The 11,308-nt window shown below is 40.1% G+C and overlaps 1 protein-coding gene and 1 non-coding gene across 6 annotated transcripts in view; one reads left to right on the forward strand and one right to left on the reverse strand.

The window, feature by feature from the left end:
- Nucleotides 1–2,238, forward strand: part of APOOL (apolipoprotein O like) — a 294,516-nt gene extending 292,278 nt beyond the window's left edge. For all 5 annotated transcript variants that reach the window (XM_053580281.1, XM_053580282.1, XM_053580278.1 and 2 more), the window contains exon 9: nt 1,858–2,238. In XM_053580281.1, the coding sequence (XP_053436256.1) occupies nt 1,858–1,946 (89 nt within the window). In that variant the 3' untranslated portion in view covers nt 1,947–2,238. The remainder of the gene's footprint in view (nt 1–1,857) is intronic.
- LOC128578643 (U6 spliceosomal RNA) lies at nt 485–591 on the reverse strand. Its single transcript, XR_008377782.1, has one exon. It is a non-coding gene; the product is annotated as a U6 spliceosomal RNA (small nuclear RNA).
- Nucleotides 2,239–11,308: the final 9,070 nt, after the last annotated feature.

Raw genomic sequence — 11,308 nt, forward strand, 5'->3', positions numbered from 1 at the left:
CCGTTGGAGGGCTGGACTATAGTTTAAAAAGAAAAAAAAAAACTATGAACAAATTCCTATGCACACTGCACATATCTTATTTTGAAGTAAAAAAACAAAACGGGAACAAATACAATCACACCGCCTCATGTGTCCCGTGGGCCGCAGTTTGAGGACCCCTGACAGAAGGTCCAGGGTGTTGTGCTGGTTTCGGGCAAACATGGATTCAGTCCTGATTCTACCATTTATTAGCTGAATGACATTGGTCAAGTTACTTAATCTCTCTAAATTTAAATGTCCTTATCTCTAAAACAAGGATAATACAAAACTAGAATCTACCTCATGGTGGTATTAGGAGATAATGTATGAAAATAACATCTTGCTTGTCACACAGTAAGCATGTCAAGATCACAACTGATCTACACATTCACAAATCCAGGAATCAATTCTCAATCTCCATCGTATGCAGTCCATTAGTAACTTTTTTTTCTTTTTTTTTTTTTTTTTAAATATGGAACGCTTCATGAATTTGCATGTCATCCTTGCGCAGGGGCCATGCTAATCTTCTCTGTATCGTTCCAATTTTAGTATATGTGCTGCCGAAGCGAGCACCCATTAGTAACTTTTAATACAGGTTAAACTCCCTCTTCCTTGAAACAATCCGTTCACTTGGCCTGTAGGATATTTGCTCTTAGTTCTCCTATTCACACACTGGCTTTCCTTTTCTGTCTTCTCTGCTACATTCTCCTAACCTTAACCTCTCCTAATCTTATTAATCCAAAGGGCTCCTTCCTAGGACCTATTCTGACTCTAGGTGATTTTATATAATCCCATAGTTTTAATTGCCATATGTAGTTTAGGACTTTAAAACTTAGAAAAAGAACCCAAGCTTCCTCTGAACTCTTAAGGGCTTATGTTTCTAGTTGCTATTTAAAATTTGTACTCACATATTTAGTAATTAATTCAAATTCAGCACACCCTAAATTTATATGCTTTCCCCCAAAACCTGCTTCTCTAGCAATTTTCCGTATCTCAGTAATAAGAATTCCATTCTTCCAGATTCCCAGGTTAAAGAGTCTCTCTCACATGACCTACTCAATCCATTTAGGAAATCATGCCCATTCTACATTTAGAATTATCTAGAATCTGATCCTTTTTCACCATTTCCATTGCTACCACCCTGGTTAAAGCCCTCAGAATCACTTCTGGACTACTGTAATGACTGACTAGTCTCCCTGTTTATACCATGATTCCCCTATAGTTTCTTCTTCTCATACCCAAGAGTGATCTTTTTAAAAGCATAGCATCATGTTACTTCTCTACTCAAAATTGTCCAATACCTTCTCATAACACTTAAAATAATAGCTGGCATCTTTACCATGGTCTATGTAACCTAGCCTTCCATTGTCTTTCTGATCACATCTATCACTCTCTTACTGCCTCCCCCAATCCCATATAGATCATCTTGTTTACTCTGTTCCAGCCATATCAATTCCTCAGACATGCCTCAGGTCCATTACACTTGCCATCTGCTCATCCTGGAATACATTGCCTACTGAACTTTGTAAGGCACACATCTTTACATCCTTCAGTTATTTGCTCAAATATCACCTTTCCAGAAAGCTTTCCCTGGCTGCACTGTTTGAAACTGCAAATCACCCAAGAATTCTATATACCACTCTCCATTATATTTTTCTGCATAGTACTTACCACCATCTGATACTATATTTTACTTAGTTTTGTTGTTCATGTTACCTAACTCATATGTTAGGTCCATGTTGGCAGAGATTTTTATCTGATTTATTCAATGCTGTCTTCCAAAATACCAATAATAATTTTTTAATGACTATTTTTTTTTTCATTTTAATACTTTATCAGGTACTACACAGTTTATGCCTGACCCCAAGCTCATGGATCATGGGCAGTCTCACCCAGAAGATACAGATATGTACAGCACTAGAAGCTGAAGTAGACTGCACAGACTGCATAGAAACCACAAGAGGTGTGAAGTTGCAAATAATGATAAAAAATAAAATTCATGTAATGGGTAACTGACACATAGAGTATAACTTAAATCAAGCATTTCCCTTACATCTTCAAATGTGCTATTTGACCAACCTTATAGATGATTAAAATACACTGAATGAAATCCAAATAATATGAAATGATTGATGAAGAGACACAGGTAAAAGTATTAGGTTGCATGTGATGACTTTTAAGGGAATTTATTAAAAAAAAAAAACGAAGATAAATAACAATGAGACTAAAATCTGAAATTCACATGTGTGTGAATACACATATATACATGCTTATATGTATACACATATATATCTGCTATAGCTTTTCTGAATTAATGTCAGTTAAATTAGAATGGTGTGTGGAAGTATGTGTTCCCCACTTTTGTTCATTTGATAGAGCTGGAATAAAATACCCATATTTTGTGGCACTTGGGCTTGGATTTGTTTCTTTGTTTTATTAATGTGTTAACTTCTATTAAATGCCAAAAAACATCTCCACCTATTTAAAATGGTCATGTGCTACATGGGCCCCCAAATAATACTTCCTGGCAATCCTTCACTGATTCTCAGGTGGTTTATTCTTTCTTTTCCCCCAGACAAGGTATTACAAGCTTTTCTATTATCATCAAATCTCCTATGCCTGCTGAAGTTGAATATGTCTCTTATTTCATGGAGGAAAAATATAATTTTTCTAAGACAGAGTCTCAATCTGTTGCCCAGGCTAGAGTGCTATGGCATCAGAGCTCACAGCACCCGCAAACTCTTGGGCTCAAGCGATCCCCCTTGTCTCGGCCTCCCAAGTAGCTAGGACTATAGGCCGTAATGCCCAGCTAGTTTTTTCATCTTTATTAGAGATGAGATCTCACTTTTTCTCAGGCTGGTCTTGAATTCCTGGGCTCAAGCAATCCATCTCCCTCAGCCTCCCAGAGTGCTAGGATTATGCCGCGGACCACCCTGTCGGTGGGCTTCAGTCCGAGGGAAAGCAGGGAGAAGGAACGAGGAAGGTTGAGAGATCGGCGAAGGAATGACAGTCTGACACACTACGGGTTAAAGTATGCAGCTGCAATTTTACTGTGAAAGTATGCAAGTATTTATACACTTTTTCTTACAGGCAGGGGGCGTCATACACAAGAGTTATTTTGAGTTAGTGGGAGAGTTACAATCATTTACTTAGATGTACAGATCTTTCCTTTATGTTTGCAGTTTTTCATGCTTAGGTAAGTTCTGATTATTCGAGACATTTTCAACAACAATTCAATTGCTCTGCCTTTTGTTGATAACAGTCAAAAGCATGTCCAGACTAAACAGTACAAAGTTTAACTCATTATAAAAGAGCTGGTCTCAGCATGGTTGTGAAGTGTTTGCTTCTTCCTCTTTCCAGAGATAACAAGGTTTGCATTTTTTTTGCTAACTGCTCAAGGCAAAGGGAAGGCTGGCATAATTTCTTACTTTTCTGTTTATCCTGCTTTCCCTGCCTTTGCGTGATTGTACTATTTTGATTTGTATATGATCATTGTCTATTCTAGTTATAAATGATTCTTCTTGTAACAAAACATCTATACATTGTCTGAAATCATTGGTATTTACTGTGAAGGTATTTATTACTTAAACATCTTAGTGCCTGACTTATAGGCGGCATTGAGCCTAGCAAGCTCGTGCCTTATCTCATCCTGCAGTGCAATGGGTCCGGCCCTGAGAAAGCACATTGTGATTAGTAATAGAACACACAGACTTATGTTAGAGAAAAACAAAGTGATAAATTTTAAAGACTGCCACGGTCGTTCAAGCTCCTGCGGGTGACTTGGCACGTAGAGCACTGTTTCTGATGCCGTTTGTGCAGGGGTCGCTGGGGGTGAAGCTCCGTGGAGCACAAGCCTCCTTACCGGCGTTCTAAACGCGGTCAGCACTGCCTCGCTTCGGCAGTAATGCCGTGGGCGCGGCATTTCCCCCTTTTTTGTTTTTAAACCGCAGTTCAAAGACTTCTTGGCGTATAGAGTTAATAGAGGAAAACAGACACCGTATGAGACATGGCAACAATAACACAACACAAAATAACAAACAACCAATAATGGCTATGAGCACAATATACTGGATCCAGTCAAGAGGATTGAGTGCTTTAAACCCATTAGTTAAAGATTGGGCTAATGTATTAAGAGAAGTTACTGGCAGGTGAGCTTGACTCAGGGCTGTAATATTTTGTTGTAAGCCATGTAAATCGTGAGTAATATCATTGTCTTTCCAGACACCTTGAAGATGTGCTTGTACTTTGTTCCATGAGTCAGATACATTATATGGCAAAGGTGTAATGCAAATGGCCTGAAATGCTGAGTGACACTTTGTTTGTAGTTTCTGCTGTATATACTTAATATCTTGACCTAAAGTTAACATTACTTCTTCTAATATATTTAATTTGGTTTGTAGTTTATTATCAATACTAACTTGAGTTATTAAAGCAAGGGTTACATTACTACTAAGAGCATTAACATAATGTGCAGTATGTACTTGTTGCACCAAAGCTGTAGTAGCTACAGCAAAGGTGGTGATTATAGAAATTAAAGCTGCAATACTTAAAATTAAGGTTGCTACAAATCTTTTGGGTCTAATTAATTCATTAAGTGTTTCTAAAACTTGTAATGCTGTATTGTCATACCATGGATCACCTTGTAAGTCAACAGGTAACATAACATAAGAAGGCCGCTTAACAATCATCATTACTTTAAGTTTAACATGTAATATGTCAAAAGAAGCAATACAATTGGTTAATTTGTATGCAATACAAGTGACTTTATAAGATTTGTTATGTTTAATTATACTGAAAGACTTTGTAGATGCCAATAGCAAAGCATAGGGATATCCTACACACACTCTAACAGGTATAGCTGCAGATCTTGTCATACTTGGTTTCTTTTCTAATATTACATTGGACGTAGTAACCAACCTGAATAAGTCATAATGAGTTTGTGTTCTATTTTGTCCTTGTGCTACCCATACTGGTTCAACTAGACCAGCTGAATACCAACGTCTAATCTTTTGAGGAGGGAAAGATGACCATCTATATCTATGGAATTTTACACTATTATCCGTTAAATATTTTTCATAAGTACCCTCCCCAGAGGAAGCAGAATAGTCCCAAATAATAAATTTAGAATTGACTGGGACATGCCGACTGGCTGCATCAGCAAACCCGCATGTCAACCACACAGGAGTTTTAGTTAGGGACGAATCCCAAAATTGATTAATGTCTCTATGTTTTTCTTTACAGTTGGGAATAGGTAGAGTAGTTACCTTTTCAAAGGTCTCATTGAAATTAGCATAGCCTAGGGTTGTCATTTCATATTCCCACACAAAGCGTTTATTGGAGTCATTAGGGTCCGGAGCGTCTGTTAAAAACACTCTAAATTCTGTTTGTACACAAAATGGTGGGGGTCTTCCTTTTAAGGTAAGGCAGATGGGGAGCAAATCCGCTCTGCCTGTAAAATTGACAAAGGAGGAAGCATGTTCCCGTGACTCTGAATCCTGGAGGCCTCCTAAACGGAGGGTGTCATTAGTTAAAATTTTTATAGGTTCTGGATCTAGCCATCCTACAGGGTGTAACAAAGGTGGATTAGGAATATATGTCCAATAGACTGCACTTTCCACTTTGGGACTTGAAATGAGGGTTAAGAAAGCTATAAAATACATGCAAGGAGTCAGGGATTTTTCCCTGAGAAAGTAGTAGTTGTTTGGCTTGTTGAGTAAGAGTTTTAACTTGCGTCCAGGTGATTTTGTTCGCTATCGGCGAGTGTACTTTCATTTTTTCCAAGCGGCGGGTGAGATCTTGCAGCGGCCGCTGGCGTTTCCTTCTGCATTGTTTTTTCCGGAGGAGCTGGCTTGACCAGTCGGTCTGGAATTCAGATGGGTGATTCCGCATCCTGTGGAAAAACACAAGCATACCCTCGTCCCGAAGTTATGAGGACATCTGGTCCTTTATTTGTTAACCAAGTTATTTTAACTGCATGATTTTCTGCAGTGGCCCCTATATAAAATGCTGGTCATTCAAATGATCAGCAGTGATTAATTTAAGATCCATAGAGCTTAAGATGTCTCTGCCCCACAGAGTAAAAGGTAGGGAAGGCAGTACATATGGTTGAATAACTCCTGCCTTTCCCTCAAACTCCCAGGAAAGATAAGCTGAACTTTGCATAACTCTTGAAGCTGAGCCAAGACCAATTAAAGAAGAACCGGTTCTGCGTACTGGCCAGGACTGAGGCCATTCAGAAGCTGCAATACAGGTTTTGTCAGCCCCTGTGTCCATTAACCCTTTAAATGTCTTTCCATTCAATTTTACCTTTTGAAATGGTTTTTTATTTAAATCACGTACTAGAGCCACATAATCAGTGGAGCTGAACTGACCTTGTTCCCTAGTTGACTTCAAGTGAGGATTGGGTAAAGGGACATATGGTAATAACAATAATTGGGCAATTCTTTGTTCTTTGTGAATTTGTGTAGTCTCTACTAATGCCCTAACCATTATTTTGATAGTATTTTGGGTGTCTGAGTTAACTACTCCTGGGATGACTTCAAAGTTTTTAGTATAATTTGAACTTCTACCTATTATAATTCTAACCGTTCCAGGCAAAAGTTGCCCTTTTACTGCAGTGGGGATTAAAGTAACACCGTCCCATTTGGATAGTAAGACATCTTTTTCACTTGCTAAATCTAAATCTGCACTTCCAGGTGTGCCTCTTTGGAGATTATGAATAGTGAATTCAGGCGCCTGAGGATTTAAAGTGGACGGTTGCTGCGTGCCCTGCAGTGCAGCACGATCTCCCTTGGGGTCAGGGCTGGGAGAACACCCCCTCTCTAGTTTTTTGATTTTCTCATTTCCTGTTCTTCAGGATCTGAGTCACCCTTGTCATTATTCAAGGGGGTTCCATCCTTATGAAATTTTGATTTACATTCATTTTTCCAATGTCGCCCCTTTTTACAACGGGGGCATAAGCCGGGTGGGTCTCCCCTCGGCTTATTGGCAGTGGACCGCTTACAGTCCTTCTGCATATGTCCTGGCTTGCCACAATTGTAACAAGTGTTAGCAGGAGCTCTTGGCCCCTTACCTCCTTTATTGAAGGTATTTTTATCATAGGCGCTGAATTTCTGTCCTTGCATTGCTGCAGCATAAGCCATACCTTGGACTATAGCTGGTGAGGCATCCATGCATGCTTTAATATAATCTGGTAAAGTACCTGCCTTTCTCAGAGGTCGTATAAGATCTTGACACAGCGTGTTGGCATTTTCCCAAGCTAATTGTTTAAGTAACAATGATGTGCCCTCTGACGGTGGGAGCATCCTATTAATGGCTTCCTCCAGTCTTGCATAAGGGGTGAGCCAAAGGCTTGCAACCAGATCTACAATCTGCAAAGTATAGGGCGCAGAGGCGCCCGAAGTACGGACAGCCTGCTGTAATTCTTTTAGCGTTTTAAGAGGCAGAGGTTCCGATACAGGGTTCTCATTGTCAATTGTTGATTCTCTGATTGGGAATGTAAAAGTGCAATCCCCCTGTCTGCGGGCCTCTCGCATAGCGCCCTGAAAACCCATGGGTGGCAAAGGGGGGCGAGGAACCCGCTTAGTTGGACGTGCCTTTGCCGTATTCACAAACGCTATGGGGGGCTTATGATCATGATCAAAGAAATCCTCTTCTTCATCCTGTTTTTCCATCTCATCGGCCAAATCCCAGTCATCATCAAAGGAGCCCTCTGGTCCCGGTAACGGGGGGGCCGTAGCCGTAGCACACAGAGGCTCCATCTCCCCTTCTATAGCATCTTCTGCTGCAACATTCTCATATATAGGCTGACTTTTAGAGTCAGAAGCAGTTTCACGTACGAATGCTTCAAAAGACGTGGTGTCAGTCAATAACTCTCTAATCTGTAACCATAGGGGAAAAGTCTGAGCTGGGAGTGTATGTTCCCCGTTCGCCTGCATATAACGGCGCATTTCCCGTCCAACTCTTTTCCAATCATCCAAAGACAGTGACCCTTCTTCCACGAACCAAGGGCTGACATGCTTAATAAAATGCATAAGATCCTCCAACCGCTTGAGGGACACATTGAACCCGTTTTTAGCCAACATACGCTGTAACCTAATACTCAACATTCTTTCTTCCTTAGTTAGTGCGTGCCCCATGAATCCTGTGATTACTTACACTTAACCGGTCAGCCTTTACCGGCGGGACTGCAGCTCCCTGGTAAGAGCCGTCCTCAACCTTGAAAAAGAAAGAAAAAGAGAGAAGATTACCTGTCCTTCAGGTCCCTGTTCGAGGCGCCACCTGCCGTGGACCACCCTGTCGGTGGGCTTCAGTCCGAGGGAAAGCAGGGAGAAGGAACGAGGAAGGTTGAGAGATCGGCGAAGGAATGACAGTCTGACACACTACGGGTTAAAGTATGCAGCTGCAATTTTACTGTGAAAGTATGCAAGTATTTATACACTTTTTCTTACAGGCAGGGGGCGTCATACACAAGAGTTATTTTGAGTTAGTGGGAGAGTTACAATCATTTACTTAGATGTACAGATCTTTCCTTTATGTTTGCAGTTTTTCATGCTTAGGTAAGTTCTGATTATTCGAGACATTTTCAACAACAATTCAATTGCTCTGCCTTTTGTTGATAACAGTCAAAAGCATGTCCAGACTAAACAGTACAAAGTTTAACTCATTATAAAAGAGCTGGTCTCAGCATGGTTGTGAAGTTGTTTGCTTCTTCCTCTTTCCAGAGATAACAAGGTTTGCATTTTTTTGCTAACTGCTCAAGGCAAAGGGAAGGCTGGCATAATTTCTTACTTTTCTGTTTATCCTGCTTTCCCTGCCTTTGCGTGATTGTACTATTTTGATTTGTATATGATCATTGTCTATTCTAGTTATAAATGATTCTTCTTGTAACAAAACATCTATACATTGTCTGAAATCATTGGTATTTACTGTGAAGGTATTTATTACTTAAACATCTTAGTGCCTGACTTATAGGCGGCATTGAGCCTAGCAAGCTCGTGCCTTATCTCATCCTGCAGTGCAATGGGTCCGGCCCTGAGAAAGCACATTGTGATTAGTAATAGAACACACAGACTTATGTTAAAGAAAAACAAAGTGATAAATTTTAAAGACTGCCACGGTCGTTCAAGCTCCTGCAGGTGACTTGGCACGTAGAGCACCGTTTCTGATGCTGTTTGTGCAGGGGTCGCTGAGGGCGAAGCTCCGTGGAGCACAAGCCTCCTTACCGGCGTTCTAAACGCGGTCAGCGCCGCCTCGTGCCGCACCCACGGCACCATAGCCGTAGTGAGGCGGCGCTGTCCGCGTTCTAGAACGACGGGAAGGTGGATTGTGCTCCACGGAGCTTAGCCCCCAGCGCCCCCAGTATGCACAGCATCAGAAATGTTGCCTAGCATGCTCGGTTACCCGCTTAAGTTTAAAGATTGTGGCATCTATTCATGTGTTTGTCATTCTGTACCAGAAGTCTGTTTGTTCTGATAAACTATCAATATGTACTTTCTTAAGAATGAACACAATACACTGTTGATCCAAATATAACACCACCTCATGAGCTTGCTAGACTCAGTGGCACTACTAATGAACACACAAAGAGGTTTTTCCCACCATAAATATCAGTGGGGACAGAAAAAACAGAATGAATGCATAAGCAGAACTTTTACAAGACATGACCTCCCACAATAAAGATTTGTTCAAACATCTTGCTTCACTAATTTTCATATGTAATACAAATCAATAGAGTAGTTTAATGTTTAACAAACAATCAATTATGAATCAAAGTATAGTTACTAATAAGAGTAAAAATATATAGAAAATATATATAAAAGTAGTCAAGCATTATACATAAAAGAATATGTCCAGCTGTTTTAAAAATAAGATCATAAGAAACTGAAAAGAGTTGCAGGACTGAAAAGAGTTGTAAGCCTTGACATTCCTAAAGAGGGAGTAAGCAGGTGTTACTGATAAACCACCTCCCTCCGGAGAGCAAAACCTTGAAAACATGTAATGCATGATAAACCACATATACAGACACAAAGATAATTTACAAGCATAAGCAGAATGAAGATTGCATTGTTTGAACCTTGGAAAGAAAATGTATAAATACCAACATATACTCTCAGTAAAATTTGCAGCTGCATACTTTAACCCGTAGTGTGCCAGACTGTCATTCCTGCGCCAACCTCTCAACTTTCCTCGTTCCTTCTCCCTGCTTTCCCTCGGACTGGAGCCCACCGACAGGGTGGTCCGTGGCAGCCTCGCTTCGGCAGTAATGCCGTGGGCGCGGCAGGATTATAGTTGTGAACCACCATGCCAAGACAGAAAAAAAGTAAATTATGAGATGTGACCATTCCCAGCTTCTTCCCCTCTACCTTGAAGACCTAACTACATTAATCTATGCATCTCCCTTTTCTAAGGCAAATGCTGCTTTGTGTGCCTGATCTCATTCCGTCCCATGTTTTCCAGAATCATATTCCATCCTGTTTAATCTTCAGTCTTTGGTTTTTTCTCTCACTATTTTCTTTCCCTCAATCTCTAAATAGCTGCAGGTCTTCTCTATCCTAAAGCAAGAATAAAAGACAAGGCTAAGACCTTTCTATAACTGCTTCTTCCCTCAAGCTGTCTTTTATCTCTCCTTCCTATAATTGCCATATCTCTTTAAAAGTAATTATTGTCCCTTTCTTCTGTACTTCCAACCCCTCATTTGTGACATCTTGGCCTCTTTATTAACTTTTCACCACTTCCTCCTCAAAACTCACTTACCCCCTTTCTTTCTGTCACTCCTGCTTCTCTTAATATTCTTCATCCTTCTTTTCTTGCTTTGAATCCTTTAAAGGAGGTTGCATCCATAGTCCTCTTTTCTCATTCTTCATGCTCTTTTCATTTAACAGACTTCACTGAATTCAGCCACCATTTATATGTCATTATTTGTATTTCCAGCTCCCATATTTTTCTAGTGTATAGACCCATATTTCTAATTATCTATTAGTTATATTCATATAATGTCCCATAATATCCTAATGGCAACATGCCTAAAACAAAATTTCATTTATTCCCTCCCTACTCCTTATGTCTTATTTCTCAAATCTATTCTACTTTCTTTAATCCTATTTATTACTCTTGTTCAAGGCTTCATTATCACTTTCTTGGGTTACTGTAGTAGTCACTTGGCTAATCTGTTTACCACCAATCATGCTGTCTCTCATTTTAGAATGTGTTCTGCTTACAAGTAACAGTAAACTAGTCAATACTTTAAAAAATAAGTATCTAGGGCGGCGCCTGTGGCTCAGTGAGTAGG

The sequence above is a fragment of the Nycticebus coucang genome, chromosome X, assembly GCF_027406575.1.
Source record: "Nycticebus coucang isolate mNycCou1 chromosome X, mNycCou1.pri, whole genome shotgun sequence".
Classification (NCBI taxonomy): Eukaryota; Metazoa; Chordata; class Mammalia; order Primates; family Lorisidae; genus Nycticebus; species Nycticebus coucang.